The 20194-nt window shown below is 50.4% G+C and overlaps 1 protein-coding gene across 1 annotated transcript in view; it reads right to left on the bottom strand.

The window, feature by feature from the left end:
• The window catches only part of KDM6B (lysine demethylase 6B), a 122756-nt gene that overhangs the window by 18061 nt on the left and 84501 nt on the right, over positions 1–20194 (bottom strand). Inside the window, 10 exon segments of the mRNA XM_058180389.1 lie at positions 562–688; positions 1165–1306; positions 2451–2638; positions 2885–2999; positions 3804–3952; positions 7617–7685; positions 8599–8663; positions 8814–9019; positions 9374–9479; positions 19938–20064. Of these exon segments, the coding sequence (XP_058036372.1) occupies positions 562–688; positions 1165–1306; positions 2451–2638; positions 2885–2999; positions 3804–3952; positions 7617–7685; positions 8599–8663; positions 8814–9019; positions 9374–9479; positions 19938–20064 (1294 nt within the window).

Raw genomic sequence — 20194 nt, 5'->3', positions numbered from 1 at the left:
CATAGGAGAGGGTCCAGGAAAACATGTCCCCACATCCTACCAACCAAGCGTTGAAGGACCGGCTGGAACTAGGATCTCTTAAGGTGGGATCCGGGAGGATCAGATAAGGGGTTGTTAAAGGGAGGAGGAAGGAGACCAAGGCTCATCCTTGGATCCAACCGGATTGCAGATGGAGAACATTTCCCCACATCCTACCAACCAACTGTTGAAGGACCTGCTGGAACTAGGATCTCTTAAGGTGGGATCCGGGAAGATCAGATAAGGGGTTGTTAAAGGGAGGAGGAGGGTCATCCTTGGACCCAACTGGATTGCAGATGATCTAGTCCCAGAAGAGACACCAGTTAAAGCCCAGCCCACCCCTGACCCAGCATCAGCTGCAGAAAGGAAGCAATTGCGAAGAGAGGAAGAGAAGACGAAGAAGGAGACGGAACCCCACAGCCAACAGTCTTCCCCACTGACTCAAATGAGAGACGGCGGGAAGCTTACCCTGCGCCGCATCAAACCTGCCGCCGCTATGGGCGGCAGACACACCCACGGACCACCCATGAGGCGGGCTCTTACGTCACATTCGTTGCAGTAGTAGGCCGGCTCGTCCTTCACCCTTCCTTGGTACGCGATTTTCTTGCCAGATCGGATCAAACTTTCCCGCTGGACCTGACAGTGCTTGATGGACTGCATCAAGCAGTACCTAAAGAGAGGAGAAAAGGTGAGCCCAGGGACACACACACGTGACACACACACAGACACCGCCAGGATGCTCCTGGGCGTCTTCGAGTTACGACCCTTTGTTGGAAGGCACGACCGCACTGATAACAGGTATTTTAGGAGCCGCTCCTCGCATTTACAATCATCGCAGTACAGGGTGTTCTCGACTTGCAACAGTTCGTTTAGCGACCGTTCAAACTTACTGGGGGGGAAAAAGGGGGATTTACGACCGTTTTTCATTCTTAACAACTTTGTGTTACCACCTTAACAACTGCAGCGGTTCGGCTTAACGAACGTGGCAAGGAAGGTCGCGAAATTCGCTCAACTGCTTCGCTTGGCGACAGAAATTTCGGGCTCCATCGTGGTCGTAAGTACGAGGATGTCCCGTATTAGGGTGGGAAAGGGGAGCTTGGCTCATGTGGGACCCCGGAAGAGTAAAAAAAAAAAAAACCAACTCACTTGATCATCTTGTACAAGTCCGAGTCACTGATCTTGACCGTCCGCGCGACGTTCCAGGAGACGTGGATCATGGGCACGATCGACTTGACGTTCTTCACCTCGTTCCATTCATAGCGTTCGAGCGCCAGCTGGTACTGGTAAGCTGCGGGGAACAAATTCAGGTTCGCCAGTTCCTTAATCCACAGCAAAATTCGAGACCTCTGGAATTTGGGGCCAGGTCAAACGTCTGGATGCAAGCGGACGGTGAAAGTCCACCCTGCATTTTGTCCATCCCAAGAGGAAAGGGGTCTGTTGTGGCCTGTCGGCCCCACCGGCAGCCGAATCGGGGGAGGAGGAGGAGGAGGAGGCGTGGGAGTCGGGGTCAGCGGAGCCTGGGCTGTCCGTCAGCCCTCAGATGGAGAGTCAACAGCCCCCAAGTCTGGAGGTGGCTGATGAGAAACAGCTGGGCCCAGTGCCTGATGCGCACAGAAGGCAGAGGAGAGGAGACCAGTGGAAATCTATGGGCCAGTCCTCGGTACGGAAGAGCCACCACTGCTAGCAAAGCCCCACCCTAGTTCTGGGGATAAAAGGCAAGGGGCGGAGATGAATAGGTGTGGCAGACAACTATTCGTCTCCCGGACGGAATTGTTAGCCTGCAGTGAGAGAGAAACTTTTTGCTGGGCCTGCTGGCGCTCCTTAATAAAGGAATCATTGATTTAACTACAGAGGGTTGGTCGTGTTTGGGAGCTGGGTCACGTCCAGTTTTGAGCGCCACGCTTTTCAGAACGAGTCCGATAAATTAAATTTAAAGTAAAGTGGCTGAGGTTCAAATACACTGCTCTAAAAGGTTTGTCGCAAGCAAGGAGGAATGGTCCTCTACTCTCTGTTGGGCCGGAGAGTAGGGTCATCTCCGTTGGGTTGGAACTACAAAAACTGGAAGTTCTCTCAAGAGGAACTTCCTGAATGTACGATCTATCAGTCCGTGGAACAAACGGTCTCACAATGGGTTGAGTTCTCCTTCGTTGAAGGTCATCAAGTTCCAACCAAGGCTGGACGAACATCTGCCAAAGTTATGTTCTCCTAAAATGGATCCAGCACTGAGGAGGACTTTGACCTTCTAAAACCCCAAGAGATCTACCACAGGTACTGTTCTGGCTTGGAAGGTGGGAGATGGTCAGCTTCAAGGGCCAGTATGGCCAAAGCTCCCATCCCAAAAAGCTAGCAGGTCAACTTTCTCCTTCAAAGTCCCGCTACGGGCAACAAGGACAACATCCTCCTTCGCCAGCCCGTCCCTCCCTCCCTCCTACCTGTCAGGGGACCGACGTTCCAAGCAATGTTGTTGCACCATCCGGTGGCCTGCACCCAGTGCACCGTCCCGGCGTTGATCCATACCAGGTCTCCAGGACGCTGGATGAAGCGGTAGACGGGGATATTGGACTGGTAGAGATCTTCTAGGATGGGCCACCAGGAGCCGGTGAGATAATCTACCCCATGCCTACAAGAAAACCCAGGTTGAGGCCGTTTGGCAGGAGACACGCGAGTCCTAAAGGCCACAAGAACATCTTGAGCCTCCCTTGGGTTAAAACCGTGGACCGCCACGGAGATGGTTCCTCTCCACTTGCTGCTCCTTCAACTGTCCTCAGAAGATTCCCTCTACCACCCTTCTTTCTCCTCTCTGGCCAAGCTCCCCCCTTGCCCCGAGTCTGAGGAGATCCCTCCTGGTTTCCCAAAGAAGTCCTACTTGTCACAGAAGGCACTGATGTTCTGCCAGTAATGTTCGTGGACAGCAAACCACTCGCAGTCCCCGGGCCCAATGTTGATGTTCACGGAGCAGAAGTTGTTGTTCTCCTGGTGACCTACAGAGGAGTTCCCACAGGAAAAGAAGTTAGCAGTTCAACCTTGGTCAACTGGCCTCCGTCCCAAGTCGAGACTCTTCCAAGGCAGCAGAGATCCTTGGGAGATGCCGGCGGAAGAACCAGTGGCGCGCCATGACACGGGATCCAAAAGTTCCAGGTTTTTCACCTGGGGGGGGGGGTGTCTCCAAATGTGGCCGCTTTTAAGACTTTTGGGCTTCAACTCCCAGAATTCCTCAGCCAGGCTGAGGAATTCTGGGCGTTGGAGTCCACAAGTCTTAAAAGCAGCCAAATTTGGAGATCCTTCTTCTAGGTTCTTAGCCACAAGTTTGAATGCCCAGTTTCGTCTCAGATCTACCCAGCATCCTCCCTGTCCATCAACCTCTGTTCCCACAGGGGCCAATCAGGGGAGCCCCTAAGCAGGATTTAAGAGCCTTTCTCTGCCTCCCTCCGCAGCGGCGATTCAAAGGTAGAGTGTTGTGAGATCTGGAGGTTCCACCTCCATGTTCTGTTTTGTTCTCCTAGTGCAGGGGTCCGCAAGCTTAAACACTCAGAGAGCTACAAAGGTCCTAACCGGAAGACCAGAAGTCCGGTTCCCCCACCATAGAGTCTCCCCCTAGCGCGGCGCCCGTTTTCCTCTACCTGTTCTAACCGAAAGCCCTATCAATTGTGGGGCCGACCAGCAACAGGGAACTGCAGCAGAGCGATGAAGGAGCCACATGTGGCTCCAGAGCCACGGGTTGCCGACTCCTGTCCTAGCAGGAGAGAGGGCCCAATCCATTCAGGCTCAGACCAGGCGGTTCTCACCTGGGGTACGGCTGCCAGGGACCTTCATGTAGAGTTGCACCGTGTTCATGCCCAGAATGGTGTGGCCCACGTGGCTCAACATATTCCCCGTCGAGGTGACTCGCATAAAGGCGGGCAGTTTCAGCAATTCCTGGAGCTGCGGTTTCCATCTGTCCGAGAAACCAAACAGGTCACCCACGCTCAGAAGGGGCTGGGAGATCAACTAGTCCGACCTCCCTTCGGTATAGAAATCCTGTAGGGTTGGTCCTCCGAGTTACGACCGTTAAGGGAGCATTGCGCCAATAGTAGTACAGGTAGTCCTCGACTTACGACCGCAACTGAGCCCAAAATTTCAGTGGCTACGTGAGACATTTGTTTAGTGAGTCTCGCCCCATTTTCTTGCCGTGGTTGTTAAGCGAATGGCAGCAGTTGTTAAGTTAGTCACGCAGATGTTGCAACAGTCGTAAGTGTGAACAACAGTCCTAAGTCACTTTTTTCAGTGCCATTATAACTTTGAACGGTCACTAAACGAACTACTGAAAGTTGAGGATTATCTGACGGTACCTGTGTCACGGACAGATCATTTTCTCCTCCGCCTAGACTTTCAGACCACCGCTCACCACCGCAGGGAGACGGAACCAATGCGTTGGTTCCGTCCCAGGCGCCTGATGGACCCCGCGAGGTTTCTGACGGAGCTTGGGCCGTTTCCTGAGGATCTTACCCACGGCACGACTGAAGAACTAGTTGCGGCCTGGGAACAGGCCGCGGCTGGGTCTTTGGACCGTGTTGTGCCTTTGCGGCCTCTGACCCGGCGCAGATCTCAATTGGCTCCTTGGTTTTCTGAGGAGCTGAGAGAGATGAAACGCTGGAGAAGACGCCTAGAGAGTACCTGGAGGTCCAGCTGTTCCGAGGCTGATCGGACACTAGTTAGGTCTTTTTCGAAGACCTACCTAGTGGCACTGAGGGAGACGAAACGTTCTTATGTTTCCACCCTCATTGCGTCGGCAGATAACCGCCCGGCCGCCCTGTTTCGGGTGACCCGCTCTCTCCTACATCAGGAGGAGCGGGATGACCCCTTGCAGGGACGTGCCGAGGAGTTTAGTGGTTATCTATACGATAAAATCGCTCAGCTTCGAGATAGTTTGGACCAAAATTGCGATGATCCAGATGGGATGACGGAGGCGCGTCTTGTTGATGTTGTTTGGGATGAGTTTGATTCTGTGGCTCCCGAGGACGTGGACAGGTTGCTGGGGAGATTACATGCCACTACATGTTTACTGGACCCGTGTCCCTCCTGGCTGGTGCTGGCCACTCAGGAGGTGACACGAGGCTGGCTCCAGGAAATTATAAATGCTTCATTGTTGGAAGGGGTTTTTCCCGCCGCCTTGAAAGAGGCGGTGGTGAGACCCCTCCTTAAGAAGCCTTCCCTGGACCCAGCTGTTTTGGATAATTATTGTCCAGTCTCCAACCTTCGCTTTTTGGCGAAGGTTGTAGAGAGTGTGGTGGCATGGCAGCTTCCCTGGTACCTGGATGAAGCTGTCTATCTGGACCCGTTCCAGTCCAGCTTCCGGTCTGGATATAGCACTGAGACAGCTTTGGTCGCATTGGTGGATGACCTCTGGAGGGCCAGGGATAGGGGTTGTTCCTCTGCCCTGGTCCTGTTAGATCTCTCAGCGGCTTTCGATACCATCGACCATGGTATCCTGCTGCACCGGTTGGAGAGTTTGGGAGTGGGAGGCACCGTTTATCGGTGGTTCTCCTCCTATCTCTCTGACCGGTCGCAGACGGTGTTGACAGGAGGGCAGAGATCGACTGCGAGGCCCCTCACATGTGGGGTGCCGCAGGGGTCGATTCTCTCGCCCCTTCTGTTCAACATCTATATGAAGCCGTTGGGTGAGATCATCAGTGGCTTTGGGGTGAGATACCAGCTGTATGCTGATGACACTCAGCTGTACTTTTCCACCCCGGGCCACCCCAATGAAGCTGTTGAAGTGCTGTCCCGATGCCTGGAAGCCATACGTGTCTGGATGGGGAGAAACGGACTCAGGCTCAATCCATCCAAGATGGAGTGGCTGTGGATGCCGGCACACCGGTACAGTCAGCTGCAACCGCGGCTGACTGTTGGGGGCGAGTCACTGGCCCCATCAGAAAGGGTGTGCAACTTGGGCATTCTCCTGGATGGACGGCTGTCGTTTGAAGATCATTTGGCGGCTGTCTCCAGGAGAGTTTTTACCAGGTTCGCCTGGTTCGCCAGTTGCGCCCCTTTCTTGACCGGGATGCCTTATGCACGGTCATTCACGCTCTAGTCACTTCTCGTCTGGATTATTGTAATGCTCTCTACATGGGGCTACCCCTGAAGTGCACCCGGAGGCTTCAGTTAGTCCAGAATGCAGCTGCGCGGGTGATTGAGGGAGCCACACACTGCTCCCGGGTAACACCGCTCCTGCGCAGTTTGCACTGGCTACCTGTGGTCTTTCGGGTGCACTTCAAGGTGTTGGTTACCACCTTTAAAGCACTCCATGGCTTAGGGCCCGGGTACTTACGGGACCGCCTGCTGTTACCCTATGCCTCCCACCGACCCGTACGCTTACACAGAGAAGGTCTTCTCAGGGTGCCGTCCGCCAAGCAATGTCGGCTGGCGGCCCCCAGGGGAAGGGCCTTCTCTGTTGGAGCACCTACCCTCTGGAACGAACTTCCCCCTGGTTTGCGTCAACTACCTGACCTTCGGACCTTTCGCCGTGAATTGAAAACGTACTTGTTCATCCAAGCGGGACTGGCTTAATTTTTAACTTTTAATTTTTAAATTCTGAAATTTGAATTTTAATAATTTTAAATTGGGGTACTGTGTTTTATTGGGGTCAATTTGACAGTTTTACATTTAAACTTTTAAATTTTTCGGCCATTATATAATATGTTATTTTAATTTGTTGTTTTAATATTGTATATTGTATATTTTTAATTTGGCTGTACACCGCCCTGAGTCCTTCGGGAGAAGGGCGGTATAAAAGTCTAAATAATAAAATAATAATAAAATTAATAAATCTGTAAATTGCCTGTGATTTTACAACACTGTTTGCAGCCATTGTTAAGCCAGCATGGTGATTCTAAGGGGAAACCCTGCAGGTGTTAAGCGAACGTGACGGTCGCTAAATGAACCCATTGTTCGCTATTGCGTGGTTTTGTGCTGAAAACCGGAAGTGCTGTAATTGTCACTGTGTTGCCAAGGGTCAGTCCCGTGACCGTGGAAGTTCACATCCAGGCTGCAAGTCCCTTTTGCCAGGTGGGTTGTGACTTTGGACAGTCCACTAAGTGACTCGTCGTAAGTCGAGGACTATTTGTACTACTGAATTGGAATTCTAGCCAGGAATTATGGGAGTTGAAGTCCATAATTGACCATTTCTGCCTTTTTAAGTTTTTTAAACTGCACTGATGGGTTCTGGCCACCAGGAGGCGGCCTATCCCAGGAGCATTTTTTTTCCTGGAATTCCCATGCATCGCCACCAGGGGGCAACAGAGAGCCACAACAACAGTGCTCTGCCTATAGGATTGGAGGGATGGCTGGTCCCCCGGTTCTGGGAGCGGCCACCAGGGGGCTGCAAGGATCCGGGACGAAGCCCGCTCTAGGAAACAAAACCCGTTTTGCACGCAGTGACAGGTCTGAACCTGAAGGGGGCAGCCCAAGCAAGCAGATCTAGGCCCCCAATTCTCCGCTGCTGCTTTGCAACACCCACAGCAGGAAATGGAAAATCGGGGAAGGCGGGTGGTGGTGGGGGGAAGAGAGGGGTGGGGGAGAAAGGGGTTCACGGAAGATTTTCCCCCGCCGACGATCCTCACCGCTTGGCGTCCGAGAGGTCAATGTTGGTCCCGAACTTGATTATTTGGTGGGGCTTCTGGTCGGGGTTGCTGCGAGAAGAACAACGGAAAGGAAAAATTGAGGCAGGGAAGCTGCGATGACTCGCTTCCTCCCCCGTCTCCTTCCAGATGGAGAACGCATTCATGTCCCAATTCTGCCCTCCCCGAAGAAAAAAGGACAATGTGAGCCCCCCCACCCAGCATCCTGTTCTTCTCTGGGTCCGCAATTCGCACGCCTGCAAAGCCTGACCTCCCTCCCTCGTCGTTATGCGCCATTTCTCAGCAAAACCTCCCAAACTCAAAGACTACGGGTAGTCCTCGACTTACAACCGCAACAGAGCCTAACATTTCCGCCGAACTGTCGTTAAGTGAATTCCCCCCCCCCCCGTTTTAATGAGCTTCTTTGCCACGGCAGCGAAGTGAATCACCGTAGTTCTTAAGTGAATAAGTACGGGCGTTAAGTGAATCGGGCTTCCTCACTGGCTCGGCGTGTCGAAAGGCTACCGCGACCACATTGTTATTTTGATTACGTAACTGTGGGGATGGCGCCATGGGCGCGTGAAAAATGGTGATAAGTCAGCTTTTTTTCGGTGCTGTTGTAACTTTGAAGGGTCACTAAATGAACAGTCATAAGTCAAGGACTAGCCGTAATCTATCAAAAGAAGCACTGATAATGCTACTTAGTTGGGTCATGAAACGTCTGCAAGAAAACCACCACGCTCAGAGAGCACCCAGGACCCAACAGTCATCGTCCTCCTCCTCTTCCTTCTCCTCCCTCCTGTGAACCTCCCTCCCTTCTAGCGCTGATGATGTTCCCTAGTTGGGTCAGGAAATGTCTGCAAGAAAAGCACCCAGCTCAGAGAGCAATAAGAATGCCTCATTTCAACTCTAAACTAAAATCATTCTCCTCTATCGATCAAAACAAAAGTCACCCGACGAGCAGGCAGAGGCAGGAGTACTCTACCTGGGCGGCGTCTCTGTGGTACTATCCGGCTCCTCGGCTTCCTCATCGTCAGTCTCTTTGTCCTCCTGCCTCAAAAGAGAGAGAAGTCAGAATGGAGACCTTCCTGCCAAGAGTTAAGCGAGGGCCTTCGGTGTGCGATCCTTACGGGGCCCAGAATCCGCCCGGTCCAGTCCACGCAAAGGATGGGACGGAAGGACCAAGCTTGTCAATCTCACCTGAAGCGACTCCTGGAACGAAGCCGCTTGGTACTGGGCGTACTTGGCGATGGTTGTGTGCGACCGGCTGCTCTCGCACGGCCAGACCTGCTTGCTCCCCGAGAGGTCCCAGTTCTCGTCGGACGGCTGCTGCACCTGCGTGCGGACTTCCACGGTGTGCTCGCCGCTCGCCTCCACTAGCGTCTTCGTGCTGAACAGCCCCAGATCTGAGGGCGAGCGGAAGCAGTAAAGTAAGGGGGCACTGGGAGAGCCTCACTATACAGCCCCCCCCCCCAATTGTGCTCAGTTCTCCCGACAACCAGCCCCCTAGAACTTCTAAAATCAAATTGGGTTCCGCTCCACTCGGATCAACTTCCTTAAGGAACGACAAAAGATCCTCGGCCACTTTCCAAATCTGGAGAAGATTATTGTGCGCTCCAAAGACCTGATCTTTTTTTGCTTTATACCAGGGGTGTCAAACTCAAGGTCCGGAGGCCGAGTGCTATACATTGTAAGCCGCCCTGAGTCTTCGGAGAAGGGCGGGATATAAATGTAAACAAAACAAAACAAAAAATACTCACTGAGTCGAAGAGATCCGGCCAGACCGCGGATGACGGTGATGGGGTTCTTGGGATCGGTGCAGAATTGGAGCAAGACGGGGGAAAAAGCGTCCCGTTTGCTTTCCAACTGAAGGGAAAGGAGGATACCGTCAGACCCCAGGCCAGTCTGGCTCCCCCACCCCACCCTCCAAGCACAAAGCACCCACCAATCTTTAAAAAAAAAAATCAGAATAATTTTGGCTGCCCTCCCCGAGTATTTTGGATCGCACCTCCTATAATCCCCAGCCGGGGGTGGAATCACCGTTCGGCAGACTAGGACTGAGGGTACAGTTTGTCCTCGACTTATGACCGTGGCAAAATTTCGGTGGCGACCCAAGGCCATTGAGCGAGTCGCGCCCCGTTTTCTTTTGCCATGCTGCCTAACCGAATTGCGACCCTTAAGCGAATCAGGCAGCCGTTAAGCGAATCGGGCTACCCTCGCTAATTTTGCTTGCAAACGGCCTTCACGGACTCCCAGCGGCCATCATAAATACACACCAGTTGTGAAATGCCCAAATTTTGATGGATTAGTAGGTGTGTGGATGCTGCAACGGTCATTAAGTGCAAGGACGGGCTGTAAATCACATTTTTAGCGCCGTTGTAACTTCGAATAGACGTTAAACGATCGGTCGTAAGTCGAGGGCTAGCTGTAATTTAGAATACCAAGCACTAGGCTGTCACCAGGTAGGGAAAAGCCTAACAGAGACTAATTTGGGTCCATACCTACAAAGACACTACTAAAATACACAGGCCTAGAGCACCAATGAAGGCGGATATACGTTGTCCCAGGATAATGTTTTAGGATCCAATCTGGGTCGGTCTCCGGGACCGGAAATTCTGCCTTCCGAGTTTTCAGGCTCACGCTGGAGCCCATCCTCCGGAAACTTCTCTCTAGCAGTGTGCGTGCGCTATTCTGTGTGTGGTATTTATGTGGTGCTCGTCGTACGTGGCTTTTTAGAGGTTTAGATTGGGGCGTCGATGGTTGGCTTTTAAGTCGCTGGAGGTTGTACTGCCCAGCCGTCACCTTCTAGGACTCCTGTTGACTGACGAGGGGCCCGTTTCCCAGGTTTCAATCGCTTCCCTGGCTGTTTTTGTCCCTGCTCGGCCAGCAATCTTAGTAGCTGCGGAATTGAATGTATGACCTTGTTCACTGCAACGCAAGGCTATCAATGAGTTCAGGTCTCCTCATCTGACCACTCACTTGTGTTCTTGCAGTCTGGTGGTTAGCTTATTCCCCGTCTGTCCTACATAACACGTACAGCGTGTGTGCTGTTCCAACGTGTGGTATTTATGTGGTGCCTGTTGTACGTTGCAGTGAACAAGGACATACATTCAATTTTGGCCAAACATACGATTAGGGCAAAACAACAAAATGCACAGGTACCGGATATGTGGTACCTTGCTTACTAGTAGTAACTGTGAGAGGGATCTTGGAGTCCTAGTGGACAACCATTTAGATATGAGCCAGCAGTGTGCAGCAGCTGTCAAAAAAGCCAACACAGTTCTGGGCTGCATAAACAGAGGGATAGAATCAAGATCACGTGAAGTGTTAATACCACTTTATAATGCCTTGGTAAGGCCACACTTGGAATATTGCATCCAGTTTTGGTCGCCGCGATGTAAAAAAGATGTTGAGACTCTAGAAAGAGTGCAGAGAAGAGCAACAAAGATGATTAGGGGACTGGAGGCTAAAACATATGAAGAACAATTGCAGGAACTGGGTATGTCTAGTTTAATAAAAAGAAGGACTAGAGGAGACATGATAGCAGTCTTCCAATATCTCAGGGACTGCCCCAAAGAAGAGGGAGTCAAGCTATTCTCCAAAGCACCTGAGGGTAGAACAAGAAGCAATGGGTGGAAACTGATCCAGGAGAGAAGCAACTTAGAACTAAGGAGAAATTTCCTGACAGAACAATCAATAAGTGGAACAACTTGCCTGCAGAAGTTGTAAATGCTCCAACACTGGAAATTTTAAAGAAAATGTTGGATAGCCATTTGTCTGAAATGGTGTAGAGTTTCCTGCCTGGGCAGGGGGTTGGACTAGAAGACCTCCAAGGTCCCTTCCAACTCTGTTATTATTATTATTATTATTATAATTCCGCAGCTACTAAGATTGCTGGCCGAGCAAGGACAAAAACAGCCGAGGAAATGACTGAAACCTGGGAAACAGGGCCCTCGTCAGTCAACAGGAGCACTGATTTTATCACCAGCCTAGAAGGTGCCGGCTTGGCAGCACAACCGCCAGCGACTTAAAAGCCAGCCATCGACACCCCAGTCTAAATATCTAAAGAGCCACGTACGACGGGCACCACATAAATACCACGCGCAGAACAGTGCGCGCACTCTGCTAGAGAGAAGTTCCCGGAGGATGGGTTCCAACACGAGTCGGAAAGCTCAGAAGGCAGAACCTCCGGTCCCGATGACCCACCAAGATTAGATCCTTGCGAGCCTAGCGCAAGCCACAGGTTTCCAGTTTGGGGCCACTGGGCCCTTCAACTCCAAATCCCCCAGTTTGGGGCTGGCGAGCCCATCCGTGTTTGTATTCCCTAATTTGTGTCCGATCCCTCCTTTTCAACCAGTGACTGCGCCCCCCCCCCCAAGAAACCATCAAGGATATCCAAGGCTGTTTTCCACTTTAAAAGGCCGCCCCCAAAAACCAGGCCTGGTCGTCTCTCTTGAAATGCAGGCGTCGGACTTCGCAAAGTCGCGTAAATTCAAGCACAGGGCAGACGTGTTGCCGATGAGAGTTCCGGTTTTTTTTAAAAAAATTGCGACTCGCGTTCCGGCTTGGCTCATCATCGTAGGACCGCCGTAGTCCCATCGCATCGCCAAAGACGGTCCAGAGTGCAGTTACAGGAGTTTTTTTTTGGTGTTTTTTTTTTTAAATCCGAACGGCGAGACACACCGTGGTTCCGAATTCAAAAGAGGGCAAGAGGACAGAGTGACTGCAAAACGGGTCTATAAATCCAGACAGACGGAGGGGCGGGGGATGGGGGAAAGAGATTCCTTCTTGCTATAAAACTGGTGCAACATCCATTCCTTTAGTCTTGCTCCCGAGAAGAAAAAAAACCGGAAAGGAGACCACAGGGAGTTGAAAAACGTTTGCCGTGAAATGCCAGATAAACCAGAAGAGGAGAGCGGCGGTGAGAAAAATCTCTTTTGGGGGAAAGCTGTCTCCTTTGCGCATCCTCAAACTTAATGGCAGTCAAGTCCATCAGTCAGAGTTCTGCCTTCCTGGGGCTGCGTTTCGCTTGTTCTCATGCGCTAGGAGGCCGTGCGGGGATCTTCTGGGACGCTGGACTGAGCTAAGAGCACGCAGAAGGCTGTTAGGCTAAGAGAACAAGGAAGAGGTCTCGTGGAATGGCACCAAATTAATAAAAAAAAAGAAGAAGAAGAAAAAGAGAAAGGAAAAAAAAAAGAGATGAGAATGAATGAAAGTGGCAGAAAAGCGGAAAAGGAAAGGAGGAAGAATTGAGATACGGAAACTCGGGAGGAAAATATCGGAACCTCTTCGTGCGGGTGGACAATCGTGGCTGGCTGGGCGGAAGTTGACCAGGACAACCCCGTCAAGAATCTGCTCCTAATTGGAGGGCCACAACTGCACAATTCACAAGGGGTGACCTGTTTGACTACGGGAGGCGGGAGGCGGGGGGGGGAGTTCCAAGAGAAGAGAACGTTTTGTCGCTCGGGGTTGAACAGCGGGGTCCTTGGCGCCGTCCGAGCTGGGCTGTTTTCTTACAGGCGTTTCGTGACCCAACTAGGGAATGTCATCAGGGCTAGGAGGGTGTGGGGTTTGCAGAGAGGAGGAAGAGGAGGCAGGAAAGAAGGTGGAAGAGGACAAGGAGGGGGAGGGGGAGAAGAACTGTGGGGTCTTTGGGGACCTCTGAGCGGGGTGGTTTTCTCGCAGACGTTTCGTGACCCAGCTAGGTAGCATCATCAATGCTACAAGGGAACGGGATTTGTGAACAGGAATGTTCTGACCCAGGCTCCCTTAACAAGCAGGATTACTGGCAAAACCTCTTTTATTTACACGGCTGTGAATTACGTTCATTCACAGTCAGCAAGGCCTGCCCGAACAGTTTTTCAAAGGAATATTTCTCAACACAGCCCTTCTCTCCCTTGGCAAGCTGCCAGGTAACTTGTTTCCAACCGCAGTACAAGGCCCAACTCGGCACAGAGTCTCTTAAGAGTTGCGGAATGAACGAATGGAGATTCCTGCAAAAGCCCACCCCCCCCCCATTCGCTCCTCTTTTGTTTCCTATGGGAGGGGCCAATCACCTCCAAGGTGTGGCTTGAGTTTCTGAGTTGTTCTTGTCTTCTGGCAGCTCTGCGCATGCGCACACTGGGAACGGGCTCCAGCTGTTCCTCTGCCTCACTGCTGTCTAAGTCCCTCTCTGCTTCTGATGCAGAGCCCTCGTCCGAGCTTTCCCTAGCCCCGGAGGAGGAGGAGGAGGAGGAGGAGGAGGAGGAGGAGGAGAAGTGATAGGTCCTTAGTGCTCTCTGAGCTTGATGGTTTTCTCGCAGGCATTTCCTAACCCAACTAGGTAACAACATCAGTACTAGAAAGGAGGAGGAGGAGGAGGAGGAGGAGGAGGAGGAGGAGGAGGAGGAGGAGGAGGAGGAGGAGGAGGAGGAGGAGGAGGAAAGAAGAAGAAGAAGAAGAAGAAGAAGAAGAAGAAGAAGAAGAAGAAGAAGAAGAAGAAGAAGAAGAAGAAGAGGAAGAAGAAGAAGAAGAAGAAGAAGAAGAAGAAGAAGAAGAAGAGGAAGAAGAAGAAGAAGAAGAAAAGAGATATGGGGTCCTTGATGCTCTCTGAGCTCGGTGGTTTTCTTGCAAACATTTCATGACCCAACTAGGGAACATCATCAGTGCTAGAAGGGAGTGTGGGATTTGTGGAAAGGAGGAGGAGGAGGAGGAGGAGGAGGAGGAGGAGGAGGAGGAGGAAGAGGAGAAGTGATAGGTCCTTAGTGCTTTCTGAGCTTGATGGTTTTCTCGCAGACATTTCCTAACCCAACTAGGTAACAACATCAGTACTAGAAAGGAGTGAGATTTGTGGAATGGAGGAGGAGGAGCAGAAGAAAGAGGAGGAGGAGGAGGAGGAGGAGGAGGAGGAGGAGGAGGAGGAGGAGGAAGAAGAAGAAGAAGAAGAAGAAGAAGAAGAAGAAGAAGAAGAAGAAGAAGAAGAGGAAGAAGAAGAAGAGGAAGAAGAAGAAGAAGAAGAAGAAGAAGAAGAAGAAGAAGAAGAAAAGAGATATGGGGTCCTTGATGCTCTCTGAGCTCGGTGGTTTTCTTGCAAACATTTCATGACCCAACTAGGGAACATCATCAGTGCTAGAAGGGAGTGTGGGATTTGTGGAAAGGAGGAGGAGGAGGAGGAGGAGGAGGAGGAGGAGGAGGAGGAGGAGGAGGAGGAGGAGAAGTGATAGGTCCTTAGTGCTTTCTGAGCTTGATGGTTTTCTCGCAGACATTTCCTAACCCAACTAGGTAACAACATCAGTACTAGAAAGGAGTGAGATTTGTGGAATGGAGGAGGAGGAGCAGAAGAAAGAGGAGGAGGAGGAGGAGGAGGAGGAGGAGGAGGAGGAGGAGGAGGAGGAGGAGGAGGAGGAGGAGGAGGAAGACTGTGGGGTCTTTGATGCTCTCTGAACTTGGGTGGTTTTCTTGCAGGCGTTTCATGACCCAACTAGGTAACATCATCAGTGTGCCGTGAAGTGTGGGGAGCGTGCCTTGTCCAGGGTTGGAGGAGGTGAGGCCTTCTCCTTGCTAGCTCCTTGATGGCCTAGACCAAGGAACTATCAAGGAAAAAAACCCGCACCACCAACAACACTGGCAGGGGCTGTATATAAACAGGGAACAAACCAACCCTTCTAGCACTGATGATGTTACCTAGTCAGGTCCTGAAGCGTCTACAAGAAAAGAACCAAGCTCGAAGTCCAGGAAGGGCCCCACCAGAAAAAAAAAAAAAAGAGTGGTAGGCCGAGCATTAAAAAAAATTGTCCAGAAACAGACACATCCACCCACGGAAACCCGTCATTTACAGATGGATGGTTCTAGAACAAAGACAGGAAGGAGAAAAAAGAACCACGCACGGGGAAAAAACGCAAGACGCAGCATTATTTTGTCCGGGGAAACCTGCATTTTTACATGTTTATTTTATTTCCACTAGGCACTGAAGAGCCTCCCTTAAATTAGCCACCAATTAAAAAAAAGGAGGCAAGTTATTAGATGGATTAATCCCTTTCTGGATCGCTCTTTGTGGGTCTTTTGACAGTTGGAAGGGACCTTGGAGGTCATCTAGTCCAACCCCGATCAGGCAGGAAACCCTGTAACGAGGTCACCAGGTCACCCAGGTAACAAGAGTTGGAAGGGACCTTGGAGGTCATCTAGTCTAACCCCTTGCTCAGGCAGGAGACGTATGCCAGGGATTCGAACCGCCGAACCGCCGACCTTTCTGATCGACAAGCTCAGTGTCTTAGCCACTAAGCCACGGGCAGCACTTGGGCCTGCAAAATTGCGGTGCCATTAATAATCTCATCCTATTTTTTTTTTTTTTGGGCCACATTGCTGCCGATATATCTTCACTTTGTGCCCAGCTACTGTTCCAATATCTCAGGGGCTGCCCCAAAGAAGGGGGGGGGGTTTCCACCTATTCTCCAAAGCCCCCCGAAGGCAGGAGAAGAAGCAACGGATGGAAACTCACCAAGGAGAAGAGCAACCTGGAATTAAAGAGGAATTTCCTAACAGCGAGGACAATTAACCAGTGGAACTACTTGCCACCAGAAGTTGTAGTTGCTCGATCGCTGGAGGTTTTTAAAAAGGAGCTGGACAGTCACTTATTTCTTTTATTTATTTATTTATTTATTAAACTTTTATACCGCCCTTCTCCCGAAGGACTCAGGGCGGTGTACAGCCTTCATTTAAAACAGTTAATGTACATATTAAAATAACAATTAAAAAAACTTATTCAATAAAAGGCCGAAATTAAAACCGTCCAATTTACCGTATAAATACCCAGTAAAATTACCATTTAAAAATTTAAAATTTAAAATTTAAAATTTAAAAATCTGTTTAAAAATTCTGTTTGAAATGCTGTAGGGTCTCCTGCTTCGGTAGGGGGTTGGACTAGAAGACCTCCAAGGGTCCCTTGCAATTGTTATTCTGTATTCTGAGCAAGGGGTTGGACTGAAAGACCTCCCAGGGCCCTTCAAACCGCGTTCGTCTAACAAAGAGGAGGACAAGGGGTGACTTAATAGCAGTCTTCCAATATTTGAGGGGCTGCCCCAAAGAAGAGGGAGTCAAGCCATTCTCCAAAGCACCCGAAGGCAGGACAAGATAAGAAGCAACGGATGGAAACTAATGACGGAGAGAAGCAACCTGAGTTAAGGAGTTAAGGAATTAAGGAGAAACTTCTTAACAGGGAGGACAATTCACCAGTGGAACAACTTGCCACCAGAAGTTGCTTCATCCTTTCCCCATCAACCCAACAAGCCTTCCGCCCTCAACCGGAGAGACGCGTTTCGATTGGCGGAAGGCCGAGCGTTGCATCTTCCATTTGCTTCCGGGCTTTACGCGCCCGTCTTGAGAATCCTGCCAGGTTTTCACCCGGCTGGCAAAGCAGCCCGGGACTCTCCTCTTCCTCTATGCCAAGAGGAGGCACAAAGAGTTCACAACGCCACACAAGGAAGACTGTGTGTGTGTGTGACTAATTCTCACAAAAGCCAGGCCCTGCCTGGAGAGGAAGGAAGCTGTCAAAAGTGCCCCACAAAAGAGCTTTCTTTCTTTCTTTCTTTCTTTCTTTCTTTCTTTCTTTCTTTCTTTCTTTCTTTTTCTTTTCTTCCTTTTTCTCTCTCTTCCTCCCTTTCTTTCTTTCTTCCTTTCTCTCTCACTCTTCCTCCCTCCCTCCCTCTCTTTTTTCTTTCTTCCTTTCTCTCTTTCGCCATCTTTCTTTTTTCCTTCCTTCCTTTCTCCCTCCCTCTTTCTTTTTTCTTCCTTTTTCTCTCTTCCTCCCTTTCTTTCTTTCCCTTTCGTTCTTCCTTTCTCTCTCCCTCTTTCTTTTTCTTTCTCTCTTCCTTTCTGTCTCTCTCTTCCTCCCTCTTTTTTTCTTTCTTCCTTTCTCTTCCTCCCTTCCTTTTTCTTTTTCTTTCTTCCTTTCTCTCTCCCTCTTCCTCCCTCTTTTTCTTTTCCTTTCTTCCTTTCTCTCTCTCTCTCTCTCCCTCCCACTTTCTTTCTTTCTCTCTTCCTCCCTCTTTTTCTTTCTTTCTTCCTTCCTTCCTTCCTCTCTCTCTCTCTCTCTTCCTCCCTCCCTCTCCTCTCTATTTCTTTCTTTTCCAAGAGGGAGCCTATCAAATGAGATCCCTGAAACAGCAACCCAGAAAGCCAACATCTTGTGTGTGTGTGTGTGTGACAAACCCCTTTTGTTTTGCTTTTCAGGCGATGGGAGGCTTGCCCTGAATAGCAACCAAGAGACAAACTGAAGGCGAAGGAAGCCGCACAGAAAGGAAGGGAGACAAACGGCCTGGGTGGATCCTTCTGGAGGGGATTCCCAGACGAGAGAGAAAATCTTGGGGCTCCAGGAAGAGAGATCTGCACCCCTAGAAACAAGGAGGCGGGACAAAGAGCCACAAAAATAGGATTTAAAAAAAGAAAGAAAGAAAGAAAAAAGAAAGAAAGAAAGAAAGAATAGGGGACTTAAGGACGTTTGGAGATGACCAGGAAATGCCACCCTAAATTTTGTGCAAGCAGAAATATTTCTTTAAAGGAAGAGGGAGCTTCCACGATAAGAGAGGTGGGTGCAGGAGGGTGATGGGAGTTCAACTCCCAGAATTCCCAACCCAGCATGGAATTCTGGGAATTGAAGTGCACACATCTTAAGCATGGAATTCTGGGAGTTGAAGTCCATGCATCTTAAAACACAGAATTCTGGGATTTGATGCCCTTAAGCATGAAATTCTGGGAGTTGAAGTCCATGCATCAATCATGGAATTCTGGGAGTTGAAGTCCATGCATCTTATTCTGGGATTGAAAGTCCATACCTCTTAAACACAGAATTCTGGGATTTGATGCCCTTAATCACAGAATTCTGGGATTTGATGCCCTTAAGAATAGAATTCTGGGAGTTGAGGTCCATGCATCAATCATGGAATTCTGGGAGTTAAAATCTAAGCATCTCACTCATGGAATTCTGGGAGTTGAAGTCCATGCATCTTAAGCACAGACTTCTGGGAGCTGAAGTCCACCAATCGTAAGAGTTGCTAAGGTGCAGAAACGCTGCTAACAGGAGATCTGAACTTAATTCTCAACCGTTTCAGAGAGCAAGTAAGACTGGAGCAAACGAGAGGAGACGTTAAGACGGATTCGTGGACGGGAAGAGCTGTCAATCTGCGGAACTGACTGACACAAGAGGCATTTCTTCCCCTTCGCTGGAGGTTTTCAAACCGAGGCTGCACACAGGTCATTTAGCGTAGCGGAGTGGCTGCTGAGAACCCTGCAGTCTCTAAAGGGAGTTGGGGGCTGGATGACCTCGTAGGACCCTTTTCAACACGATGATCTCTTGTCTCCTTCAACGGCTGTCTGTCTAGCTAGGCTCGTGTGTAGGGATCGCGGTGAGGAGAAAACCAGTTTTTATTTTCCTCACCTCCCAGTTTTCCCAACTGGGCCAAGAATCGAGAAATCGATTCTTGTTCGGAAGAATCAAGAAACACGGAAATAGAAAAGAAAAACGAAAGAAAGAAACCAGAAAAGAAGAAACGAAAAAAAGGACAGGGCTGAGAACGAAACTCGGACATGAAGAGGAGATGGGTGATCGTGTGGGGTGATCCACTGAAGGGCAGGAGACGGAGAGCAACCAAGTTGGTTTTTTCTTCCAAGCTTTCCTAGTTAGCATCTAACTCAATGTTCCTCCATTTTTAGCCGCTTTAAGAGGGGTGGACTTCAACTCCCAGAATCCCCCAGCCAGCAAAGCTGGCTGGGGAATTCTGGGAGTTGAAGTCCATCCCTCTTACAGCGGCTAAAAATGGAGGAACAGTGATTTTGTTTCATTCCATGGGTTGGACTGCAGACCCCCGGGCCAAATCGCCCAGCATCCTACCGTACTCCCCCACAATCTCCAGAATTCACGATTCGTTCATTTTGGGGCTGGGGGAGCCATTTTGTTTATCCCCACCCCCCCTGAATGAAGGACCGCGGACCCAAATCCCACGAAGTAGTGAACGACAAGTCACTGTCGTCTTCTTCAGTCCAGTTTTGGGTCCCCTATTTCACGGCCTTCCTTTCTGCCCTTTGGGGCTCTCGAACGCCCGCCAGGAAACCCCTGCCCTCCCCCCCCTTTTTAAAAAAAATAAATAAATCGACCTCTACAGCCATGAGGGCTAGAAACTTTGCAGTTGTTTTGATCAGTCCTGAAATGCTCTGCCAATCGTTTGCGTACCCAGACCGACCGTGGTTTTTACACACAAACCCCCTCAGGGTATTTCCCCTCGTTTAGACCCGGCTCCAAGGAGCTTTTCTGGCAGCCTCCCTCTCCAGCTACCCCCCAAAAAGGACACTCACGTAGATGCTCGGCGTTGGGGGGCTGAGTTTATCCCGGGGCAGCTTTTCCTCCATGTTGATCTGCGGCTTGACGGAGTGACTTTGGGACAAATACGATTCCTTAAATTTTCCTTTCACCTTCGCGTGCCTGGACAGAGCGGGGGAGGGCAGGCGGAAGAAAAGAGGAGATGTGAGCCTGGGAAAAACCACGTAAAATTGACATTCTTGGTATAGGAAGTTCTCGACTTACGACTACAAACTTCTTCAGTGAGTTTCGC

This window comes from Ahaetulla prasina, chromosome 4 (genome assembly GCF_028640845.1).
Source record: "Ahaetulla prasina isolate Xishuangbanna chromosome 4, ASM2864084v1, whole genome shotgun sequence".
Taxonomy (NCBI): domain Eukaryota; kingdom Metazoa; phylum Chordata; class Lepidosauria; order Squamata; family Colubridae; genus Ahaetulla; species Ahaetulla prasina.
The sequence above is the reverse complement of the archived record's forward strand: the minus strand, read 5'-3'. Positions and strand labels throughout refer to the sequence as shown.